Here is a 26788-nt window from a genome sequence, read left to right on the forward strand (position 1 = left end):
CCAGTGCTTCCAGCTGTAGAGTGTAATTCTTCATAATTTTGAAGAGACATCACCTTTCATCCGGACCACGTTTCACACTGTTTATTGCAAACAAAGAGATTTCTTATGTTATATATTGAGCACTACAACTCAGTAACAGGTTAATTTAGATTAGATCGTTGGGTTGATCCTAAGCGATAGATCTTACTTGGACAGATATTCGTACTTTCCTAAAAGTGGGTCGTCAGATCCTATAGATCGACGAAACGTGTTGAGCTTACCCAGTATCTTCTATTCCAGCGACTTTTCTAAGTGAGTCAGAGGAATCTGGAAGTCGCAAAAGTTTTAATTGTTGACAGGCGCTCGTCGAGCACATTGGAAGTCTATAGGCCCAGCGCTAGAACGTAAGAGGTCATCATAGAGCCAAAAAGCTTTCAATGGAATGAATTTGTGGGTACGGTGCCCTCTCTTTCAAGCCATCGGCTTTGTAGTTTCTGGCGATTTCAATGTGACTAACTCAGTAGCGAATAGTTTGACAATTAAATCCCAGTAGAGTAATAGAAAAACTAACCGATTCTTCATTTCAATTCGCACTTCTACACAAATCACATAGTTTAGTTATGGGTAAAAAGAAAATACAGTTACGCATTGTTTTGATAATCATCTTTAGCAACTGAAAATCTTTTACCCGAACGCAAATTATATTTTTATCAAAATTTCAGAGAATGTTTACTTATTTACTTATATCCTAAATGAAAGTTCTACCTCTTATGTCTAGAAGCACTTAAGGATACTATATTGTGTGTGTTACTTTTTTTGTAGCGAAATTTGTTGATAGATCTCATTCCGTAATCCTTTAACGCCTTGCTGACAACTTCAAGTGGTGGCGCAAAACGTTTGAAAATATTGTTGATTGATTGATTTAAGTGCCACTGAATGATGGATTTTGATCAGCTACTTGTAACGTTTTATTTATGAAGAGTTTGCACAGCCTTTCAACACATTCTATTGGTTGTATGAATAAGAGCATCCTTTTTTCTGTGTCAATTAAGATTTAAAACTATGCTTTGATAACCAAAATGGTTGGCTCAGCTAAAAATTCGAAAAATTCTTATTGGTGTTCTTAGATATTCATTTCAGATTTGTGATCTAAAATTATTTGGGTTCAATGCTTACATATCTGAAATAGTGTGTTGAAACGTGCGTTCGTAGCTGTTAAAGAAAAAAGTATTTCATATCTACCAACTAACGATATAAACTGTGTTTTTTAGACATGAGGTGTTAAATAAGGAATAAAATATGTACAATTTAATAGCATTACCAAGAATATAGCTCAAAATATTTTATTTAAGTATTTGACATTATGTTCGGACAAGTGACCACAATTTTCGACCACGTTTTGCAGCAATTGGGACCATATGTTAATAATAATTCTCTTACAAGGCATTCATTCTCTCCGCCTTAACTGTTTGGTCAAACTATTTCTTATAACCCCACAAAAAATAGTCCAGCGATGTTAAACCGCATGTTTTTGGATGGAACATCCCAAGCAGACTACGCAGAATAATACACTGACCTAAAGTTTTCTTCAATAAATTGATTATTTGATTGGCTGTATGGCATTAAGCCATATGCTGCTGAAACCAAGGGTTGTTCACATCAAGAGCCTCCAATTTAGATACGAAAAAGTCATTAATCCTGACCTCAAGTGAATATAATGTTATGGTTGGATTCAGTTTCGGAGAAATATGAACTAATGATTTGATGTAACGGCGTCTCAACACAGGCTTGTAGATACTTTGCAAAATATTACTAAAATTATTGCGCACTATGTTGGATGAACTCATTCATGTCTTCTTCGATATTCTGCTGTACAGGAACAAAAGTGTCTACGGGATACATTTTACGACGTCTCTGAGGTTCCGCATTATATATTAAAGCAACCGATGTAGTAGTATTTAATTTTCAATGGTTTCCTTCTTGATTGGTGTTTGGCACCAATTGGATATTCCAAGTGTAGCCAGGTCTCCACCAGTTCTTTGAAACTAAGTCTACGTCTTCCTCTGTTTCTCTCGGCGTGTACTGCGTCGAATACTCTCAAAGCTGAAATATTTTCTTCCACTCGGACGACATGACCTCGACAGCGTAGCCGCTTTCTCTTAATTCGCTGAACCCTTTCAATGTCGTCATATACGAGTATCTGTTTGTTTGATGATAGGAGATATTCGTCTTGCCCTCTTTTACTACCAGATCCATTTGCTTCGCTTCCTTATCCAGCAGTAAATTGAAGAAGTCGCATGATAGGGAGTGGCCCTACCTGAAATCTCGTTTGCTATCGAACGGCTCGTAGAGGACCTTCGCGATCATGACGGAGTTTTTTATTTTACTCAACGTCAGTTAACACACACAGTTTACCTTTTCCTGCTGTCGAAGGTGGCTTTAAAATCGTCAAAGAAGTGGCGTGTGTCCTGTTACGAGTCTTTTCCAAGATTTGACGCATGGTGATTATGTGATGAGATGTTCATTTGCCAGATATAAAGCCACACTGATAAGGTCTAATCAGTTTGTTGACGGTGGGCCTTCATCTTTCACACAATACGCTCTATAAAACCTTATATGCGATGTTGAGGGGTTTTAACCCATGGTAGTTGGCGCAGATTGTGGGGTCTCCTTTCCGCTCCCTCGTCATCGATTGGGGAATCGGATTCACTATATTCTGGTCTTTTGCTTTCACTGTCATTCAGTAAACTGGAGAAGTGTTCCCTCCATAATTTTAATATGCTCTGGGTTAACCTCCCGATTTTAACTAATTACGCACTTTTCATTTGTAGTATTAGTGTTTCCAGAAGTATGCATACTATCATAGATAGCTACTAATACCGGCAGAGCTGAAATTGCATTGCCGAAGTGTAATATCTGTTGCCAAACTAGTTTTTCATTAGGCCTGTTTTCAATACAAAATCTATTTGATGATTTTACAATTAGCGCACTACTATTTCCATCTTTCACCATTGAAAGTATCAAACTCTATCGTCTTCCTTAATCCAAACGAAGAATTATAAAAGTTTTGCTTAAAGCTTACAAATGTTTTGGGACCAATTTTGTGCTCTTTATATTTTTGTAAGCACAATGCTATAGGCAGGTACCTATTATAACTGTTGCGATGCTGGCACACCCCTTCAACTGCAAAATGAATTAAGCTTTGGGAACTATTTCGAATTTCTGTCTATTAAATATTTTTCTTTCGATGTGCAAAACAATCGAATCCGGAAATAACCTCTGATCCTCTGATATGATATGAAACTAATACTGATTGCATTTATAATTTAGTCTTGTGATAATTCACATCTCCTCTTCTGACAGCTTGCCTTACCCTTCTTGCGAAATCTAATTCCTGCTACAAATCTTAAGTGTAAATACGCAATTGCATGTCACGGAAGTACTATTCTTCACGAATAACGGACTACACAAATCAAAGGATTGAGTGCAACGTATAGATTTGCCTTGACATATACATTCGAATACGCGCGCGGTATAAAAAATGGAGGTGAAAAAAAAATAAGCAATCAAAGATTTTCACTTTCTACCAAGGAAAGTAGTTTCTCGCTGCGACAATACTTTCACAAATGTGAGATATGTGTGTCTATATGCACACATACCTCAAAGTGAGACGAGAAGACATGTAAAAGTGGGAAACAGTGAAATTGCAAAAGGATTGTGTTGCGGAAATCCTTTCCTTTCCCAATAATAGCCGATGAGCCAAAGGTTTTTTAATCTAATCAAATGTGTACATATTCAGATATATATTTAATATAAAAAATAATACTACACACATACGCGTTTATTTATATTGTAAAAATTAAATATCTGCCTACTTCCGTCCGTCTTAACAAGATTAATGAAAGGCTTGCGAAATTGGAAATTCGATTTTCATCGCTTTGCCGAATTGTCGATAATCTGTCGATAATACACACCAACGCGATTCGCAACGCCGATTTACACATTCGTTTTGCCGGTGTAAACAAACGCATACATACAGACACACTTATCACCCCCAAAATGATGGCAACTGAGGAGTACCAATATGTCTGGCTGCAAGTGCGCATACATTTCATTTTCATCCTTGGCTACCGATAATACTAATGCCATTAGCGTTGGTTTCCATCTCAGCCTTTGCAAAATAATGGAATTTTCCAAACTACCTGTTCGAGCGGTTTGAAAATTTTCTCACCTCAGTCTGAGCCTGCGCGTTTGCGCGGGCTGTAAGCGTGAAATGCGAGTCGAACTCGTCGTGAATGCCTCGTTGTAATTTAATACCGTTGATCATTAAGACGATATGTTGCCGGAAATCGTCCGCGCCCATCTTCCAGCTCTCTCATATGAGCGCTCAGGTTCACAGCCATTCATTTCATTTTCATTTCATATGCCCACATACATACTTACATACAAACGTGTTTATTGCAAACATATTCAATTTTCTTCATGCTAATATTTGCAGAATAAATATTTATGTGAAATACAAATGAAACTATACATACATATATACAAAAACAACAATTGCGTATAGACCACTAAAAAATGCAAACCATATTTATATACAATTCAAAGACAACTAAGGTTGACATGATTATTTATAAAGTTGGCAATAAATTAAAACATTCCGTTTAGCGGCGCTCCTCACACCTCACGTCTGGTCAGCACAACCTTGAAACCATTAGCCAATTTCAAAATGATATCACCTTGCAATACAAATTGTTTCTCATCCACATTCGAGTGTATTTCAAATTTACGCACCAACGTCGAGAGTAAAACTTTCAACATTAACATGGCATATTTACGTCCTACACAACTGCGTGGACCCGCACTGAACGGCACATAACTGTAGTAATGGCGTTTCGATACTTTTTCCGGCAAAAAGTTATCCGGATCGAATTTGTCCGGATTCTCATAGCAATCGGGACGCCGATGCACAGCATAGTTGGCCAGCACAACTGTCGTACCCTTCGGTATTGTGTATGGGCCGGATGCAAGTCGTACATCTTCATTAACTTTACGCCCGATTACCGGTACTGGTGGGTAGAGACGTAGCGTTTCTTTAATCACCCGTTCCAAATACTGCATTTCCAGTGTATCGGCAAAGGTGCAATCACGCCCCAGGTCATCGGCGAATATTTGTTTTTGCTCCTCGTAAACTCGTGCTTGCACATCTTTATGTATACCGAGCAGCGATAGCACAAAACTGGAACCGGCTGAGGTGGTGTCGTGACCCTGTTGGAGGCGAATGAGAAACAATGAGTTGATGGGAAGCAAGCATTGGTTATAATTTTTAAATAAATACTATAATGGGAAGAATTAGACTATTATATATAAGGTTATAGAAGGAAACCCATGGCTCGGATAGAATTGTGGTGAATTTTCCGAGAAAAATTTGCAAAAAATTGTTGCAGAGCACTGGAGCATACTGAGCACACTGCGCCCGAGAGTTTTTGGCGCCGATGTCCCCTCTCTTCTTCTCTGAATGTAAATATATGTACAGGGTTTCTCCGGCTCAGCCCGATTTAAAAAAATGTATTGAACCAATCGTTGCAATTCTTTAAAAGCTTTCAAAATAGGCTCCTTCAGCGCTGCAAGCGCGAGTTCCAAGCATTGAAGGCGTCACGGAAGGCACACTCCGAAATAGCCTTGAGAGCTGAGGTGCATGCTGCTTTGATCCCCTCTGTTGTCTGAAAAAGCTTGTCTTTCATCCGCCTTTATAGGCAAGGAAACGAAAAAGTCCGGGGGACCACACCTGCCGGCCTCGATTAAGTAGCTGTTCACAAGAAAGGCGATGTGTTCGATCGTTTTCACTTTGAATTTGCCCATTCTTCCCTTTTTTGGGCCCATCACGGGCTTTATTAGCGACCTTTTCCCGGCCCCTCCAAAAAGACCCGGTGCCACCGAAACACACCATTTCTTGCTAAGGCAACATCTAGGTAAGCTTGCTTGATTGTATCAAACGTCTCTGTTGCAGATTTACCGAGTTTCACACAGAATTTAACCGCGTACCTTTGCTCTAACGAACTCTGCATTTTCGGCTTGCGCCACTCGCAGAAACACATCGCTCGAAAATGTTTGTCTTGACTCTCCAGGTACTCGGAGAAAATTGACCAGCCGACCAGTTCGTTAGCTAGGAACGCCCTTTACCGAATCCAGCAGCGGTGGAAGGAAATCAGTCCTATTACTTACCGGACAAATCCTGTATATACCGATATTTCTTATATATATTTTCGTGACCACATTTCGTATAACATTGAAATCGTTCTTTCAGATTCAACGAGAGAGATGACAAAAACATTTCTAGTAGCGAAAATATGAAGCGATGGAGAGCCTGATTCACCTTCTGCTAAAATTTTAATAGTTCTATTAAACTTAATTCTAGTAAAACACAAATGTAAATAATTTCATTGCAAACTAAACTGGCTTGATAGAAAGACTTTGTGAAACACCGATCCGGTTCAAATTTGATCAGATGGCATATTCGTCTCAAGATTTCATAGTTTTCTATAAATAAACTCACAACTTCTTGCTAATTGTATGATGTTATACAAACGATAATAAAAATGTATTTCCGTCACCTTTATCTATCCATCTTCCAAATATAAACACCCAAATCATACCTCAAACATAATCGTATTCACTTCATCCATCACATCCTTCTCTGTCCACGCAATATCCGGATTCTTTGTCATCTCCACCATCGCATCTAAGAAAGCCAAACGACGTTTAGCACCTGTACGAAAACAACAAATTATAAAAATATAATAAATTAGTTACAGCTTTCTCTAGCAATTGTATTATTAGCTAACATTTTCATTAATATATGCGGTACATTTCTTAATTGCCATCAATCTTACCCACATCACTCTCTTCATCGATTTCATCCAAATCGTCACGCAGTCCTTCCTTCTCCCTACCATTTGCGCGCTCATTTAGCTCATCCTGTTGATCCAATACGCCATCTGTTTCCAAATTGAAAAGTTCACGCCGCTCTGCGATGACACGCCTCGTTAATGCTAAAATAATGCTCATCATTTTATCACAACGCTTGCGCAGTTGCGTCCATTGATAAACGAAATCGAAACGATAATGCGCCTTGACCTGGCGTTTCTGTATGATATCGCACATTTCTAGCACTGCCTCTGCATAGCGAGCACATTCCCTGCCAGCGGGTAACTGTCTCATGCCCATCGCAGTGCTAAGCAGTATCTCCACCGTAGTCTGACTCATATGCTCGTGCACATCGAACTCACGTCCCAAGTATTTTGCCTCTAATCGATTGGCGATTTTTTTCGAGTGCTGCACAAATGCCGGCACAAAGCTCTTCAATATGCTCTGATGAAAGGTGGGCGCTATCATTTTGCGATGTAGGCGCCAATGATCGCCCTTGCTGATGAGTAGACCATTACCGAACCAAGGCTGAAAGAATCTATACTCATTGGACTTTTCCAAATGTACGGAGCTGTTGAGTATGATTTCAAAGTCGGCGGGATTTGTCAGAAAGACTACCATCAAATTGAAGAAGCAACCGCTAATGGTCTCGCCATAGTAATGGAAGTATTGTATTGCTTTCTGCACCATTTCTGTTGATGAAAGAAATGAAATGTATTTATATCTTTCGCTTCAATTAAACGCTCAAACTTATCACTCACCTGCGGGCGTAAGGCCCAATATTAAATGTGCATTGCCAATCAAGGGCAGCACCGGCGGTCCCGGTATACCTTTCAGCTTCTTATAAGCATCGGTATTACGAAACCAAATATCATAGAGCGCTAATGCCAGCAATGCACCGATCAAACTTATATAGAAAGGACTCGTCAGGATGTACGCCTTTGCTCCGGTAATATGTTGTGTTGCGGTTGCGTTTGTGTAGTCCATAGTACGCTTAGCTACTGCACTTCTGCTTCTGCTGCAAAGAACTGTTTGCCTAGACTTAATATTGCTACACTTTTAATGCATCTAGAATGTTTCCAGCGGCTGAGCAAGTGTGACAACGTAAATGCATATTGATTTTGGGTGAAGTCTCTTCGCTTATAAAAATAGCCTATTTGAAGGTAAACGATTTGCAAACACAAATATGGACATTATGTGCAGCTCCACAATGTATATATATGTATATATTTGTTTCAAAGTTTTTTTTTTTTTTTTTTTTTTTTTTTTTTTTTTTTTTTTTTTTTTTTTTTTTTTTTTTTTTTTTTTTTTTTTTTTTTTTTTTTGCATACGCACTCCGAATGACGTATTTTTTGATTGCAAAAATTTGCAATGCTTAATAAGTATGTCATGAGGTTTAGTGCCTTTTGTGATAGCTCATGTCGGGTCGTTGTGGTTTAGCGGTGGACTGCCAGTGCGCTAGTACTAGATTAGAAGCCTTGTTATACCCTGAATAATACCCTTATTAATCAAACGTTGAAGACCATAGAGATCATAAAATATATAAACGATAATTCAATTCGACGCTTCCTTCAAATTTTATTGGGAATGTTTATTATCGTTCGAAATAACATTCTTTCACCTTTATTTATTTTTTTTTTTTTTAATTATCTCCTTCAAATTTTTGGCTCGGCTACCTCTCAGATGGTGCATCCATTGAGTCCAATTTTCGATAAGTCGTTCGAGCATTTCGACTGGTAACTGGCGAATGACACGCGTGGTGTTTTGCGTCAAGGCCTGAATCGAAGCCGGATTGTCCGCATAAACTTTACACTTTACATATGCCGTCGGGAAAAATCTAACAGTGTGATATCACACGATCTTGGTGGTCAATCGACCAACCCAAAACGCGAAATTATCTGCTCACCGAAGTGTTTACTCAATAAATTCATTGATTGAAGCGATGTGTAGAAACCAAATCTCGCTCCCTCTTGTTGAAACCAAATATCGCCGAAATCTCGAGCTTCAATTTCAGGTATCAAATAGTCGGTTATCAGGGCGGGATAATGGTCTCCATTGACGGTTACGACGGCTTCGTTCATTTTCTCGATGAAATGCCAGCTCTTGAATCTCTTCAGGTTGCTCTTCACAGAAATGCTTATTTACATACCCATTGAGCCAGAAGTGGACCCCCATCAGGAAACGAAATTTGACGCAAAACACTTGAAGAGCCTAAAAATATTGGATATAGAAAATTGTATTTCTTGTATGTTGATATATTAATTACTTTCAATATTCTGTTTCTCATTTGTTCTAAGCGCCATCTACCTGTGATATCTGCTATAACTTAAACAGAGTATACTTAATAGGGTGGTTCAGACCTATTAGCAATCGGTTACTAAAGGAAATGAAATCGCTAACGCTTAAACATTAAATATTTCTGAAAATTAGGAAATAAGTATAAGGGTGTATGAAGAGAAATCCATTATAAAAGTGCATAATAAAACTTGACATTTAATGCTACCAAACAATAGTGGGTTAAAGGGAATTGAAGCTAACGCTAGTATAAATATAGAGTTTATTCAAGTCAGTAATGTGGAGACCCGACCGAAAAAGAGTAATAGTAATCCAATTTTCTTCAGAGTGATTTTCATGGTATATTAAAAATTTTGCTTACCTTTCCACATATACCTATGCTTCTTTAGTTATTTTAGTCCTTACTAAATATTGACATTAACAAATACTTTAATATTTCTTCATCACTTTATTGTAATTCTATCTAATTAGAGAATGATAAGCTTTAAAAGATAGAGATGTGTTCTCTTGTGAGTATCCTCCAAAAAAGACCTCACTCCTGAAAATATCTGGAACACTGAGCTGCCGAGAGCTAAAATTTAGATGAGTCCCAAAACTTGAATCCTCAGTGTTGAAAGACACAGATTTCTCCTCTCACTATTTAATGATCATATTAGAAAAGCTTAATTTCTCGCAAAAATGTATTATACAATTTTTCAGCATTTCATTACACTATCGTAAACTGAGCCTATTTATTTCGGGGGTCAATCATACTGATTGTAATGTTTTTTTCGTCTGTTACTCTTTTGGTTCTATAAGTTAAAGTTTGACTTTTTGTCATAAATATAGAATACTATTTTGAATTTAGATGGCTGATCAAAGATCGCATATTGCTGTATGTAGTCCTTTCTGAAGCCATAGAAAAGAAGAAGTGCCGCCATTTCGGTGAGATGTTTGAAAGTATGCGTTTCCAAGTGTCTAAGCCTTGACTTCCCAAACGCGGTGCAGATAAGAATGAAGTGTTGAGTTTTTTCTCATATTTTTCCATATAACTTTTGCAGATGGCGTCTGGTAAGGTTCCCAGGTTAACAACATGGACGCCAATAGTGCAATGGCCTGTGAAAAGCCCCAAAACGAGGGACAGGCTAGCCTTACAGAGAGCAAAAAGATCACTAGATCTCTTGCGATCGATATTTAGCCAAAAGGCTTTCACAACATCGAATGTATCGATGGTGGCCCTTCGCTGGCCAAGCTTCCGCTAAGCCCAGCTATCTAGTAGCAGAACACAAGAGAATACGGGAGCACCAATCCATTCCCATTCTACCGATTACTAGGGTGCCTTTTCTTGCTAGCTCATTAGCTTTACTATTGATTGCGCTGTGGCCTGGCAGGCAGTATTATCACAAATACACTCGTTGCTTTATTAGCGAGGTTAGGCAGTCTTCGAACAACCCTAAACGCACTGTCTCTTCTATCTGTGTGAATTGTCGCTTCTCTGAACTAAACCGCACACTTGAACTTGAGTTTACTTGCAGTGTGGTCTTTCTAGAGCCCTCCAACACAAAAATACTCCATAGAACATAATGGCTCTTCTACAGCAGCATAAGTCAATCGATGCCTTTTTGCTCTCTCTCTTCGATATTTGGCTTCCATGACAGCTTCCTATCCAGGATGAGCCATACATATTACACTGCATCCGCCGGTTGCAGACGGATGTCTCTTATTTGTTACGACGCTGAGATACTCAGGCACTTTCCTTTAAACATAACTACTGCAAGGTGCGTTCCAAAGTAAATATGACTTAAAAAAAAGCAGAACAAATGATTTTTGCGGCAAAATAAATTTATTTTATTCAAAATAGTCCCCTTCTGCTTCAATACAGCTTTTTGCACGGTCCAAAAGCATGTCGAACGATTGTTTTAGTTCATTGGCCGGTATGGCTGCCAGTATGCCGGTGCAAGCGTTCTGAATGGCCTTTACGTCTGCATAACGCTTTCCTCTCATGAGCAAATGCATTTTTCCGAAAAGAAGAAGCCAAATCGGTACGGGAAGTGCTTAATGGTTAAAATGTGATTTTTGGTCAAATAATCGGTCAACGATCTGAGCAATTTTTGGTCGTCAGTCAATTTGTGCAAAACAAACCGTGCACACACCTTTCGTAAGCCCAAATGTTCGGTCAAAATGCCATAAATCGATGTTTTGGAGATGTCCATTTCCATGAATTTCAACCCTGATTTCGGCTGATTTTTGATGAATTCAAGCACAGTTTCGATGGAATTTCCGGTGATCACGGATTTTGATTGGCCCACATGTTGATCGTCATTTATGTCCTCACGACCACTTTGAAAACATAGAAACCACTCGTGCACTCTGCTACGGGAAAGGCAATCATTACCATAAACTTGTTTCATCAATGTTTCGGTAAAAGTTTTAACAATTTTAAAAGAAAATTTAATGTTGGCTCTTTGTTCGAAGCTCACTTTCGCACCGATAACACAAACATACTGACACTTAAAAGGCAATAACTTCAGTTTCAATCATTGAAATGTCATGAAATTCTCACTAGACAATCGATAAAGATAGCAGATTCCAAGGCATCAATCGACATATAGATGGCGCCACCAGGGGACGCTAAATTCAAAAGGTCGAGTTTACTTTGGAAAGCACCTTGTATTGCGATTATTTCAATAGTATTAATGGGTTAAAATTCATATGAACAGTTACAAGCCGAATATATTTTAATATCCCCAATTTAAACGACATAAAAACCAGTTCATCAACACGACCAAAATCTCGCGTTTTTCTATATCTTAATATCTACTCATCCAGAATAAAGTTCGCAGTTTTCGCCAAATAATGGCCAAATAATAATAAATAATAAGATTAGAAAACTGCATTGAACACTGCTTAAGATTCATATCTCCGTATATTAAGAATAGCAGACCACTTGAAATAAAGAGTGGTTCACAATTGACATTATATAATTATATCTGTGCAATTCTTAAAATTTGATCTAAAGACAGCTATTTGTAGAGTAATCTGTGAAGTTTTGGTAATTTGTGCTAAGATAGTCAGTTAGTGTTCAAATTATTTCGCTTATCTCTATGGCATTTCTAACGTATGTATATACCTCCAAATTCTTTGCTAGATGTATGGAGGGAAAGATATCAAATTTCGCGAAGTATACACTCTGTAATGCATTTAAGATCCGTTGCTATAGATTGATATAGTATAATTCTCCGCTACTAAAATTGTTTTTATTTATATCTAGAAGGTATTCATACCTGGTTCTGAATATCGCTATGTCCATTACTTTTCCTATTTCAACTACTTATCTTTTTGATTTCTATAGCAAAAAATGTTGTTACTTTCTATATGAAAAGCTATAAGGACATGGCCGCCAGTATGCCGGTGCAAGCCTTTTGAATGTCCTCTACGCTTGCATAACGCTTTTCTTTCATGGGCAAATGTATTTTTCCGAAAAGGAAGAAGTCGCACGGAGCCATATCAGGTGATTACGGAGAGTGGTTAATGGTTAAAATGTGATTTTTGATCAAATAATCGGTCACAAGCCTCCATCGATGAGACGCCGCATTATCGTGAAACAAACGCCAACTTTCATCTTCGCGATATTCGGGCCGAACACGTCGAATACGGCGCACCAAACGCCGTACGTAGAATACCAGATTAACGTTTTGGCCAAGTGGAACAAACTCTTTGCTTACAATACCCTTGGAATCATAAAAACAAATCAACATTGGCTTTACTGTTGACTCCTTCATGGGCGAGTTATTGGGTTTCACCTCGTCCGGTACGTTCCATTCAAAACTCTGTCGTGTCGTTTCCTAATCAAATTTTAAACACCACGTTTAGTCCAATCACAATATTGTAAAGGAAGTTTTTGTATCGACATATAGATGGTGTCACAAAGAAGCGCTAGATTCTAAAAGTCCAATTTACACCTTGTACATCGTCTGCATAGACAGATTGCTGCCACGATCCTCAAGATTTTTAAACTGGTCTTTAACGACCAAGATCCATAGAAGAGGAGAGAGACCTGCACCTTGTGGAGTTCCCCTACTCACATTTCGTCGAGCGAGTTCGCTAGCCCATCTTTTTCAATCACTCTGTCGCACCGAAGACTGAGAGTGAGTTATTTCTTTAGTGAGTGTAATTCTTTTATTAGCAGATCCTCTAGTTATTCTTACGATGTTCTTACATATCTGCTGTGAATGACGCTTTCATAATAAAAGACATAAAATGGCATAACAAACGCTCCCTATATTATAGGCGACCTACAAGTCTTGCGGGTTCTAAGTTCCACACCAGGGAATTGCTTATAAATATGCGATTGCTTTATATTTTATACATTCTGTGATCTGATTTGGAAATCAATCAACAAGTGCGACAAAGCGCAAATGTAAATGAAACGCGAAATAAATTTCCATTTTTTCAGCTTTCTACTGCGCTTGCTTTTTATTATACTACTTGTTTTTGGTTAGTTTTGACTCTCCACACTTATCACTAGGGTTAGTTAGTTAATTTGGGAATCTGTTTTGATTAAAAATATTTAGGGCAAATTTGATAAGCCTTCTCCACTTAAAAAAAATCGTTTAATTTCATCGATCACAATTGGCTTCATTTCCTAACGTTTCCTCACGACCGTTACGCTGTCTCGGTTCTCAAAAAGTTTGGCTTATCTGAAAATATATTTCTCTCGGAAGGTGAACTACTTAAAATAATCGCAAAAATATGTGCACTCTTACAAAGCTAATTATAATTTAATTCGTCATAGGTATTAGAACAAAAATTAAGAAGAAGTAAAGAAATGAGAATTCTTCAGCACCCATTTACGCCACAACCGGTTGACGTTTCTGCAGCACTACATTGAAACCATTTTCCAGTTTCAAAATAATATCGGCTTGCAACTTCCAATCGGCCTCGGTCTCATTGCAGTGTATCGTGTAATTACGAATGATGGTGGAGAGCAACACCTTCAGCTTCAACATGGCATACTTACGACCAACACAACTACGTGGACCGGCGCTGAATGGAATGAAACTGTAATAGTGACGTTTGGCCATGCGTTCGGGCAAGAAGTTGTCGGGATCGAACTTGTCAGGATTGGCATAAATGTCGGGACGTCGGTGTACGCGATATTGCAGTACCACCACAGTGGTGCCCTTTGGCACAACATACGGCCCAGATGCCAATTTCACATCGCTGTCGACGCGACGCGCAATCAACGGCACTGGTGGGTACATACGTAGCGTTTCCATAATGACACGTTCCAAATATTTCATCTCCATGGTATCGTTGAAGGTGCAGTCACGCAAGAAATTATCACCAAAGATAGCTTTTTGCTCTGCTAAGACCTTCTCTTGCACATCTTTGTGCATGCCCATCATGCAGAGCGCGAAACTAGAACCCGCGGAAGTGGTATCGTGTCCCTATAATGGTTAAAGGCGAAATTTTTAGCAAAATCGTTTTTTAATATACACAAACCGACGGCAATTTACCTCAAACATAATTGTGTTCACCTCATCCATAATATCTTTCTCGTTCCACTCGATCTCGGGGTTCTTAGCCATTTCTACCATAGCGTCCAACAGCGCTAGGCGACGTTTAGCGCCCACATCATTCTCATCGATATCATCCAAATCGTCACGCAGTCCACCGACCTTCTTAGCGGCTGCTTTCTTTGCCGAATCATCGATCTCTTCAACAATAGCATTACCCTCCGCATTGTAGTTTGCCTTGCGATCCATAACGACACGCTTGGTCATGCCCAAGATAATGTTCATCATCTTATCGCCCTTTTGACGCATTTTCGTCATGTTGTAGATGGAATCCAAACGATACAACACTTTCACTTGTCGCTTGTGTATGATATCGCACATATCTACGACGGCCTTGGCATACTCGAAACTCTTATTACCTTCCGGTACCTTCTTCACACCCATAGCGGTGCTGAGCAAAATCTCCACAGTTGTTTGTGACATATAATCGTGTATGTCGAATTCTTTACCCACCTCCTTAGCCATGCGTTCCACAACATTTTTGGAGTGTTGCACAAAAGTTGGTACGAAACTCTTCAAAATGCTCTGATGGAATGTCGGCGCAATCATTTTGCGATGGTGACGCCAGTGACTGCCGCTGCTAATAAGCAAACCATCACCGAACCATGGTTTAAAGTAACGGTACTCTTCCGATTTATCCAAATGATTATTGCTGCTCAAAATGATCTCAATATCATTGGGGTTGGTGAGGAATATCACCAGCACATGACCTAACGTAGCACGCAATGTTTCACCTAACTGTTCCAAGTAGGCATTACCCTTGGCCACAACCTCTGCAAATGGGAAAGACGAGCATTTAAAAAGTTATAGTTTTCGAAACGTAGTGAATTATTTGCAAAAGCTTTCCAGTTACCCACCTGCATTCGAACAGCCGAACACCAAATGCGCATTACCCAAAACGGGTACCTCTGGCGGACTGGGTATATTCTTGGTCATGCGATATTCACGCGAGCTGCGACGCCAGTACTCGTACAAGGCTGCAATCACCACCACACCAATCAATGAGGTCCACAAGGCACCCAAGCCACCGCTGGCCGATGCCTGTGTAATGGCCTCTTGCACTGTTTCCGTGGCAGCCGACATTTTCTTTTTTCACTTTGCACAATTATCCTTTTGCACTGTTAATCCCAATGTGTTATATGGAATTCCTTATCCCGATATAACTGTGTACCACTGCTGTTTCTTGTAGGTATCTTCTCAAACAATTTTTGCCGTTCCAAAGCACGGCTAACACTGAACTGAATGGAACAATGGACTTGTATGCAATTTTATGGTTTCGAAATGAAATAGTAATTTTCCAATTTACAACAATGTTAATCAATTCATTGAGTCAATTTTAATTAAGAAGGCATTTTTTCGAAATGGATTTGCATATATAATACGAAGAAAGACAAAGGGGGATAGTATTTCTAAGCATATAAACTTCAATTTTTGTTCTTGTGCTTATAAAGTTAATGATATAGAACTACATAGTACATCGGTATATATACTCATATATTGTGACAAAAAAGTACCCGGAAATTTTAATTAAATTCCCGGGTTCCCCGTTTACAGCAGCTGCTTAAGCCGATACATATCGGTAGTACAGTTCGATTTTACAATGGATAATAATATCAAACAAAGAATTTGTCTGAAGTTTTGTATTTCTAACCAAATTTCGTGTGCGGAATCCCTGCGAATCTTGGAAAAGACTAACAGCGATTCAGCTTTGTTAAAACCACAAGTCTACAAGCGGTACAAAGCCTTCAAAGACGATAAAGAGATCGGTGAAGATATGCCTCGTTTTGGACGACCTTCGACCTCTTCAACTGATGAAAATATTTAAAAAAATAAGTTAATGATATGGCCTTTTCTCGACTCGTCTCAATAAAGCTGCTTTTTTTTTAATAAGGGTACCGTCAACCGGTCTTTTTTTACAAGCTTGATCGTGCTAATTCCGACAGTCTGGAAAGGAGTATAACTGCTGAAGAGCATGAGTTTTACATGTTAATAAGTCAAGAATCATCATAATGGAACCCGTTTTCAGTCGATCGAAGAGATAGAACAAAATACGCTGAAGGAAGTGAAAGCCATCTCAACCAGCGTGCTTGTGAAAAGTGTTTTGAGAACTGGATTTCGGGCTCATTTATCACTAGCCGTGCCATTTGAATGCACAAGGCGTAGACTTTTGTATTATTGCTATCACGTTTCACCTTCTCGTTCAAACTATTTTCAGGTTTCGATGAAGCTACTAACGTCCGATATGCTTTTTGTAGATACCCATTCGATGTGTGGTGCTTGGTGGCCTTCAAGTGTTCTGTGTCGGATCTGCGAGACGGCTGAGCATTCACAGAGAAAGTGAAAATTGTTTTCTTTATTCCCACTTTAGACACATGTTCTCCAAATGGCCAATGACCTGTCATGATAACAGTTAGTCTGTAGATACTTTTCCTGGACCTATTTAATAAGTCGGTTGTTCTTTTCTTGTCATAAAATGGCTATATCTGTTTAGTTATATTTATGTCATATATTTTTCCATCTGTTATTTGCTAATTGTTGAAATTGTATATTGAGCTCTCTCTTGATCGATCCTAGCGGGCTTGGTATTAAAACTGCCTCAAATTTGTTCAGGAAATCTGCTGCCTTTGCCAACTCTTCTGCTTTTTCATTACCGAAAATGTTACTGTGGCTGGGAACGCAGATCAAGTCTAGGTGGATCTTGTTTTCTAGTGAGCTCAGTGTCTTCTTGCCGTTATGTATTAAGCTAGAATTACTCATGGGCAACGACAAGGCCAGAAGAGCCGCGTGGCTGTTCGTGTATATTGTTGTTTGTATGTATCCTCTCGTAGTTATTCAATAGAGCTTCGCAGGCCTTCTCTCTCTCCACGTGGGAGATGCTAGCCGAGTTTGGTGGACGGATAGAGACAGAAATGTCCAGATCATCGCAATATACTTTCATCCATTATGTGCTAGTCGGAATAGACTGAGATGATATCTTTCTCCTCTATTATTATGCCTTATTAGAGAGTATCACCACAATATAAGTCCATATTGAAATCCAGCATTGGAAGTATGTAGTTTTATTTATTAGCATTTACACTGAGTTGTCTTAGCATGTCACTATGCTTTCCATGCTGCTCTTTGTATTCCACTTAATTTTCTGACTTGTGACGGTAATAAATTAAATATTATTGAGCAACCAAATATTTTTATTTTTAAATACAATTTCCGGGAACTTATTTGTCACAATGTGTACAACATATGATCCAAAATGTGAAATGCAAACTAGTGCAAGCTCGTGCAGTATACTCTAATTCACTACACTGGCCGTTTTAGAACTGTATAACAGGGCAAACTTATATAATCATTTGAACCCCTTTCACTAACCCTGAAAGAACAGGGAAACTGATATTATGAAATTCTACATTAGCTCTATCTAGACAAAGTCCATTTCCATTATCTTAGAAAAAAGTTAGCAAAGAGAAGCTCGTAGGTAGCTGTGAATGAGTAATCAAACCCTCTTCTCTTCGACTACTTATAAAACAATTTTTCAAGATTTCCCAAATGAGAGCTCAAACAATTTCAGATTTTTTCAAGAAGGTTGAGAGTTCACCTTCATTTAAAAAATATCAATATGCCAGATGCGATAGGTAATTTAAATGATTTAGCAGTTTCATCTACTGCTTACGAAGAAATTTGGAACCGCAAAAAATTATTTCAAGAAGGTTGAAGAATCCTCTACCATCGCAGAAGAAAATCGATATTCAAGAAGCAGCAAGCAATATTCAATGAACAATCTGATCCTCCGATCCTAGTTTCTTCTACTTCTTATGGAGTAAACTCAAACATATACATGTATTTCAAATAGAGATGAAGAACCTTCTATGTCCACTCCAACAATATCCAGGGGTATCAATAATATTTTTAAACGCAAAGTTTTGACTTCAAATTGAAGAGATTTTAAATATAATGACCGATAATCTTTAATGAATCATCTCTCTCTAATTTTTTCATGAGACTTTGGTCTGACGTCCGTAAAACAACATTAAAACTCACAGAGATCATTGGGTGGAAGCATGTCCACATAGAAACAAGGTATTACGAGCTATCCGGTTTTAGTCAGTTCTGAATAGACTAAGCAAAAAAAAGCGTATTCCTTGAATTATATCATAATTAAATTGCGTGTACTCCAAAAATTGGAGCTCTTAGAAATTATATTCGAACTTTGTAAAGTTTTTCAGTCTCAAAGAGCAGTAAATGACTTCATAAAACAAAAATAATTATGAAAAACTTGAATTCCTGAATTTTGCAATTGTTTATTTTGTTGGTTTTATTATTGTATTAATTTACATGGGTAATAAATTAAGCGATGACTAGCTAGTATCCGAAGCCCAACAACGTGTTGTTTGCACTTTGGAGCCGACCTTGCATTTTAGTGCAACACCCTGCCATATTCTGCATTGACACATACATACATATATAAATGTATTTACTTTAGACATGGATATTTAACACTGATATTGGGTCGTTCACTAAGGATTTTCCTTTTATTTAGTGCGATTTAAAAACGATTTTTTATTGTGTAAAAAATTTTTGGATATTATATTTTATCCATTTTGATGCAATACCTTCAGGCTTCTTGTGGATCTTATCCTTTCTCGCATAATTTCTTATCCTTGCAGGCAGAAAACTGGTGCAGATATTTTTTAACGCCCTGATTTGGATTGAAGGTTCTCTCATCTCAAAATATTTGCAGAGACCGCAACAAGTGATAGTCTGCAGTTACTAACTCTGGAAAATATGGTGAGTGCGGTAGCATATCCCCTTCAAGCTGAAAAAGCTTTTGGCCAGTCATCAAAATTGTATGAACACTATACCCTTTCTATTGTTCAATTCTGCCTTCTTCTGTTGGAGCGCGTCGCTCTCTTAGTTCAGCTGATCACAATAGACCTTAGAAATAATAATGGAAAGAAATTTTTCAAACTAATTTTGGTATTAACATTCGGTCAACATATCTTTGCCATATACATCACATAAATTTTGCTTTGCTTGAACTGCATGTTTTCCCTTGTGATAAAACAGTAAAATATCCCAAAAATGATATTTTCGATCGTTGATCTGCGATAGGACACCAATTAGAAACTATTCGACAAATTTTAAGAATTTTTTTACAAACAAGACTTACTATAACAGCTCTTCAAATATACATATATCGGTAAAACTGTTAAGTGTGAAGTTGTCTGTGATAAAATTTAAGGAAATCAGCTGTTTTCATCAAACGAAATTACTTAGTGAACGACCCAATATATGTATGTATACAAGTACTTTCGGAAACAGTATTTCATTGAAGAATCCATAATACGTACGTGATAGAAATCAAATAGCTATACTTGTATTTGGCTTTCGCCGATTGAATCTTATTAAGCGAGCTTTTACTTTCTGAATTTATATTTATTGAATCATTCGTACATGGATTTCCTCGAAAAAAAAGAAACAATTTTTTCTCATATAAAATATTAAATATTTTATTCCAATTTTTTATTGTTACAAGCATACATTATTAGCAGCGAAATTCTGAAATTTTTGTAAAAAAAAAAATGTGGGAGCATAAATCCATACAAGATAATTTTAAGTCAAAAAATAAGCGTGAAAACCTAAGTGAAAGCCTTAACTTAGAACTTGGATGAAGGGAAAACACTAAAAATTTAATTTTGGGCAGACATTTTTACAAAAAATTGAAAATTCTAGTGAAAATTTCGCGAAATTTTTTGTCTAATAGTTGTAAACGAAAAAAAAAAATTCTTCGTCCAAGCCTTTAAGAATTGTATCTCATAGACCTGTGTAAAATTTCATGAAGACGGTTGAGTAGTCCTCGAGAAATCTTGCCAACCGACTTCAAAAACACAGTTTCAAGAAAAGCATTGATTCCTACCGATTCTTATAAATTATGCAAAATCACAGTGTTGTTTTTCATAAATAAATTCAATTTCTTCATCTCTCTTTTACCGATGGTAAACTGGTTGTTCAGGATTATTGATTAGGTCTGTAACTCTTTGGTTTAGTTATAATAGGCAAATGGTGTAATAGGTATATTGCTGTCGTTAGACGCTTTTTAATCCATATACCATAAGAAAAGTTCATTTTAAGCCATTTGTCAATTTGAATTTTCTTAAAATTAGTATAAGCTCCCAGAGATGAGGTTGGTTTTTTCTTTTTTTTTTTTTTTTATACGATTTTTTATACGATGTATGCTTAAGAGGCGGAAAAGAAGGGAGTCCACAATGAGGTTTCCAAAGATTTTGTGGGCTTGAAACGCGCTTGTACTAATCCATGAAACCTTTGTTGTAGTAAAGATTCGTTCCAAGGAAATTTGGGTCTACGCTGCCGACTTATCCTCGAAATTCAGTTCTAGCTATATAATCATAAGGATTCAAGTTTCGATAGAGCCTGTTCAGCAGTTTTAAGCGATTCTACAACAACTCAATTCGATAGGAAATAGTTATCGTATATTGAGACTCCATGCTTTATTTTAAATATGAGAATAAATTCAAAATACTTTGGGAGAATTTTTCAAATTTTAATTTAATTTCTTGGGCTACACTGGTCTGTAGTGGTTTCTATAGATTGATTTTGTATATATAGTATTTGTGCCCACAGTTCGTGATACTCTCAATAGTTTGGAAATATTTGCTCTCGTTTACTTTTCAATCTTTATTGACATCTTATTTCTCAAATATTAGAAAGTTTGACACAAGATGACAAATATATTTATAATGTCAGTTTTATATTAAAAACTAAGGATACATTTAAGTAAACAAAGAGAACAATTTTTGAAAATATGTTTTATATTTCAAAAAATTCCTTTTATGCGCTTTTCTTGTCTAATTTTCCAGATGGAAATATCTTTTTAAGGCCCAACAGTAATTTGCAACCATATGACGACCGTATGACGATGTCATCAATATTCCCTTTCCCATTGATACCTTTTTTCCATCACATTTAGAACCTGCTGAGTTATCACTGTCTCTTACTATATTTCGGCACATTTTACATAACTTCTTCGTAATTTACTGTGTAAGATAATAATTGTATTATTATTTTKCATTTAATAAATAAATAAACAAAATTCTTCGCAATTTGGTCCTTCATTGTTTCCTATGAAAATTTCGTCTATGAAATCAAAATTTTTCCAAGATTCACTTTACAGTTCTGTGACTTTCATTAATTTGAGAACCAGTAAGTTTTTCACCTTTCAATTTTTCCGTACTTAGTTCCAAAATGTTTCAAACAATATCTTCCACGTGCAGCGCTTGACAAATGCCTTTATTCTTTCTAACTTGGTCACATAATAAATCACTTAGATCATTTCGAGAAAATTACTCTGGTGTAGATGTTTAACTGTCTTATTCACTTCCGTTGGTAGATTGTACCGGTATAAGGTTTCATTGTTTCTTAACAATCCATGCGATCAAATATATTGTTGTGCAAAATATTTCTGATTTTTTCAACCGTCAATTTTAAAGGTATTCTACTGTATATACGAAACGAAAGCAGTGTAATATATTCGGAAGTTATGTGCGAATATGCGTTGCCCTCTAATTTGTCAGTAGAGGCCTTTCATTTATAAAAATTATTTTGGAACTTTTCTACTTAACATCAATGTACATTAATGTAAGCAAAATAATTGAGTGCAATTTCATAGTATTATGTAGAATGCAAATCAGACGAAATTCGAGAAACACTTTCGAATTCGGAACAATGTTTTTGGGAAATTTTCCTAATTCGGCAATGTGACCGATTGCTTTGATTTGAAAGGTTTAAGTGCCGCGCACAATGCAAACTCGCTTCCAAGTGTTTACACAGCACTAAGAACATGTTGGTTTTGTTATTTTTTCTATAATTTTTGTTGTTGAAGTACTTAACTAATGTGCCACGCAAGAAAGTGACGTCTTAAACAAACTAAATTCACGCATTATTGAATGGGCACACTAGCTGCAAAGCCCTTAAATGCTGGACGGACGCGCACTACTCGCCTACAAGTGCCCACACACACGCGCATACTAGCGCTCGGAATAAGAACACGTGGAATTTGAAAGCAGGATATGTGCTGCTAAATGAAGCATTTCACATATTGAGGATACTTCCTGTGCAGCACGCGCAAGTGAAGCATGTCCTTAGACAGGAACGCGCGCCTGTACAACTATTATAGTGTCCCGGCAATGCTTGAATTAGCGGACGGCATACACTTGTGATCCTTGCCGAGAAGGGCCGCACGGGCGCTGTCAAATCAAAACAAATCTACCAAGTAATGAACGCTAGCGAAGATCACAGGCAAAAAACGTTGAATAATAAATTGCAGCACTTAACGAAACGAAATTGAAAACTTAAACGACTTGATATGGAGTTCACAGAAACAACAACACAAAGAGTTCTGCTCAAGTGTACGCAAAGGTCGCCTGACATAAAAGTGAAAACAATGCACATTTCAAAGACAATAAATAAATAAATAAAAGCACATAAAATACATACATACAGAGATAAATAAATATAAATACCATATATGTATATTATATATGTATAACTAGATATAAATAATATAATAAACACGACTTGTTCATCATTTATAAATACACAACACAAATGAAATTGAGAGCAATATCCTTCCGGCTCCCTGCCAAGGTACGTCTACCTTTGACAGTGAATGCTCGAACAGGATATGCACGATCGCGCATAAAAACGTCAAGAACAAGTGTTATCCGCTCTCAGCGCACACAATCGAATTGTTAAATGCATTCATACGCAAAATTCAACAAAACCCCTGCACAATGACAGGAGTGGGGCATAGAAATGTAAAGAAGCAAAAAATATACACAAAACTGGCATGAAAAGCGAAAACCAAGCGCTAGCGGAAGTCCAGTCACACTGTCAGCCGCGCAGAAAAGCCAAAAAATTCACTACAATACACTAGACGGTGCATAAATTTATTTTTTGTTTTACATTTTTACTCTTAAAATTTTGTTTCTTGTTTTTGCTCCGCCATCCTTCACGCGCACTTGCGATCACACCGGAAGTGGGTGATTTTTTCTTCCTTGCAATTTCATTGCTCACTCGCACATACATACATATGTAAAGGATATAATTTTACTTGCGATCGCTCTTGTTGTTTCGCTCTTCACAATTGCTTTTGTTGTGCGCTGATTTCTTGCGCTTCCTTGCTTTTCATTTACATTTTACTTCACTTATTGTTATTATAATTTGTCTTGTGGTTAAATACAAGTACATGGTTCGGTTCGGTTTGGCTGATTGACCATTTTTTTGCGTTGTCTTCCATTTATGGTACATTGACTGCAAGATTATCAGGGAAAGATATTTGCATGTGCCATGTGTAAATATAGAAACCGAACAGTTTTGAAGGCGTTCCCATGGGCATACGACCGGGCGACCGGACTTTTAGATTTTAATATTCAAATTGAAAATTACTCTGTTGGTTAAAATTAAACAAGGTGTGTTCCATTTATATGTCGACTAGTGCATTAGAATCTGCTATCTTTATCGATTGTCCAATGAGAATTTCATGATAATTCATCGATTGGAGGTGAGGTTATTGCGTTTTAAGTGTCAGCATGTTTGTGTTGTCGGTGCGAAAATGTGCTTCGAACAAAGAGCCAACAATAAAATTGGTAAAACATCTTAAGAAATTTATGGCGTTGATTGCCTATCCCTTAGCAGAGTGCACGAGTGGTTACAACATTTTCAAAGTGGTCGTGAGGATATAAATGACGATGAACATGTGGACCCATCACAATCCATGATCACCGGAAACTGTGCGTGAGTTCATCAAAAATCAGCCAAAATCATCACTGAAATCCATGGAAATGGAATTGAACATCTCCAAAACATCGATTTATCGCATTTTGACCGAACTTTTGGGCTTACGAAAGGTGTGTGCACGGTTTGTTTTGCACAAATTGACTGACGACCAAAAATTGCTCAGATCGATGACCGATTATTTGACCAAAAATCACATTTTAACCATTAATCACTTCCCGTATTCACCTGAGGGAAGCGTCGAAAGCCGAAGTTCAGAGCTTTGATCTGCTAAACCTAACATACTACCAACTTAAATCTCTCCCACTAACGGATTGACTCCTATTCTGTTGTAACTATCTTAATATAGTCATGATGGATGTTGCCGCTTCGCGCACATAAGCACAGTAAAATTTTCCAACGTTAAACAACACCTAGTACAGTTTCTAACTTTTCCCTTATATTTAGAAACCGAGAAACCACGTCTTCAAAGTCTGAAGCCGGCTTACGTTAAGTAGGTTATAAATCCAAGTTCCCATGTTGGCTAATTATCTACGTATGAATGTCAAGTATAAGGCTGTGGATCCAAAGTCCTTTGGTTAGGTTTGCCACGGTTGCTGTCATATGATTATGTTCTTCTTTGAAGTAATCGCACACACTCTCCTCTAGTGCTAGCCAACTTCACTAAATTTACCGAAACATACATTCGACCGAGATGTTTCAAACTCAACCTGTCAAAAGCTGAGCGATAGTGATGAAGTGCTGAGTTGATTCCACCTCGTTTTATTTTTCATACAGCTTTGGCAAGATGCAACCGAGAAGATATTGAGCCATACAGCGTGTGAGCAAGTATTTCAGGGGACCTCATACTGTCTTACCTCAGCCAGGATAATCTCGCAGTCGCTTTTTTTGTTTTTTTTTTTTTGTGATTAAAGCGTTCCGAGCTCACGGAAGGTCTTTAGATCCAGAGCTAGAGTGAAAGAGAACAACGGAGTATAATTTCGATCTCAACCTTATGAAATTATGAATAGGAATATCCTCTCTAGCAAGTTCATCGGTTATGCATTTTTGTGACCAGTTGGATGAACAAGTTGGACTATAATGTAGCCTAATTTACCAGCGGGTACAGTTTTCAATGCTTTATTGAGTAAATAGGATTGTGAGTGGTGTGCTTGACACCAAACCACAGATAAGTACAATCAGCAGAGAGTTTTATAGAAGCACAATGGAGTTTAAAATACCGCTACTTTGAGACATGAATAAACAAAAATAGTAACAAACAGAAATAAATGACAAAAGAGAGAGATGTCAAATAGAAAGCTTATATAAAACAGTATTGCCAGATTAACACTATTAGAAAATAAACTCAAAACTAACGTAAATAATCCTAAACTTCCTGTCCGATTGAGTCGGTCGATTTAAAATCCTCCTTTTCTAGCCATAGACAGAGTTTCTGGATAGCTCGTTTCATGTAACCTCTAGGGATTCTCAACGTGACATTGCGGACGCACCATCAGCTGCGGGAATGGACTTTTGTCATTCGACCCAGCCATCACTGAGTTGGAGGCAGGTTCTCTAGTTCGACTTTTTCGTTGCGTGAAAAATTTTAGTTCGATGTCTCAAAAAGTGAAGGCAATAGTTGGTACAGACAGACAGATCAGCGACCATAGGTAAATCAGCTCAGCTGTTTCATATCGTTATACAGTGCCATAAGCGAACAATGCCAGGGCCAGCCTTTCTTGGGGTACTCTCTTTCTGTATGATACATACTTCGCCACAAACTTAATATATCCTGTGCAAGGTATAAAAACAACTCGTAAAATATGTGGGTGATGAGAAGAAGATGAGAATTTAGTGGTAGATCACTTCAAAAGTGTTTTACACTGGAAATACTGTGACGGATTTTTCGCACGGTATTTGTATATACATACCTTGAAATAATCTGATTTTCACTATATTGCACAACAACAATTAAGGTTCATCCGCTTTTGGTATTTAATAAAGTCTATTGAGTCTGTCCGTTAATATACAAATCTGGTACGTATGTATGCATGGTAAACGAAAAGCCTGCATCTACATAAACATGAATACATTGGGGGCGTATAACACCCCATTAGTTCTATCAAAATCCTTTTCCATTTGTTTGCCAAGTTTATGCATAATTAACGGTGCTGAGCCCATATTCAATTTGGGAATTAGCATATGTATGTCATTAAATGTTCTCACACATACRTATGTATGTA

General features: G+C 37.6%; 1 protein-coding gene across 1 annotated transcript; it reads right to left on the minus strand.

Moving 5' to 3' along the window:
• Positions 1 to 4536: 4536 nt before the first annotated feature.
• Positions 4537 to 16016, minus strand: LOC108977308. Its single transcript, XM_018946918.1, has 8 exons — positions 15617 to 16016; positions 14700 to 15532; positions 14043 to 14630; positions 12906 to 13025; positions 7668 to 7962; positions 6873 to 7598; positions 6636 to 6748; positions 4537 to 5247 (listed from the first exon to the last, which is right to left on the minus strand). The coding sequence occupies exons 1-8, from the start codon at positions 15840 to 15842 to the stop codon at positions 4657 to 4659; spliced, it is 3492 nt and encodes a 1163-aa protein (XP_018802463.1). The 5' UTR covers positions 15843 to 16016; the 3' UTR covers positions 4537 to 4656.
• Between the last annotated feature and the right edge of the window lie 10772 nt (positions 16017 to 26788).

This window comes from Bactrocera latifrons, unplaced genomic scaffold (genome assembly GCF_001853355.1).
Source record: "Bactrocera latifrons isolate USDA-ARS-PBARC rearing strain unplaced genomic scaffold, ASM185335v1 scaffold_87, whole genome shotgun sequence".
Lineage (NCBI taxonomy): Eukaryota > Metazoa > Arthropoda > Insecta > Diptera > Tephritidae > Bactrocera > Bactrocera latifrons.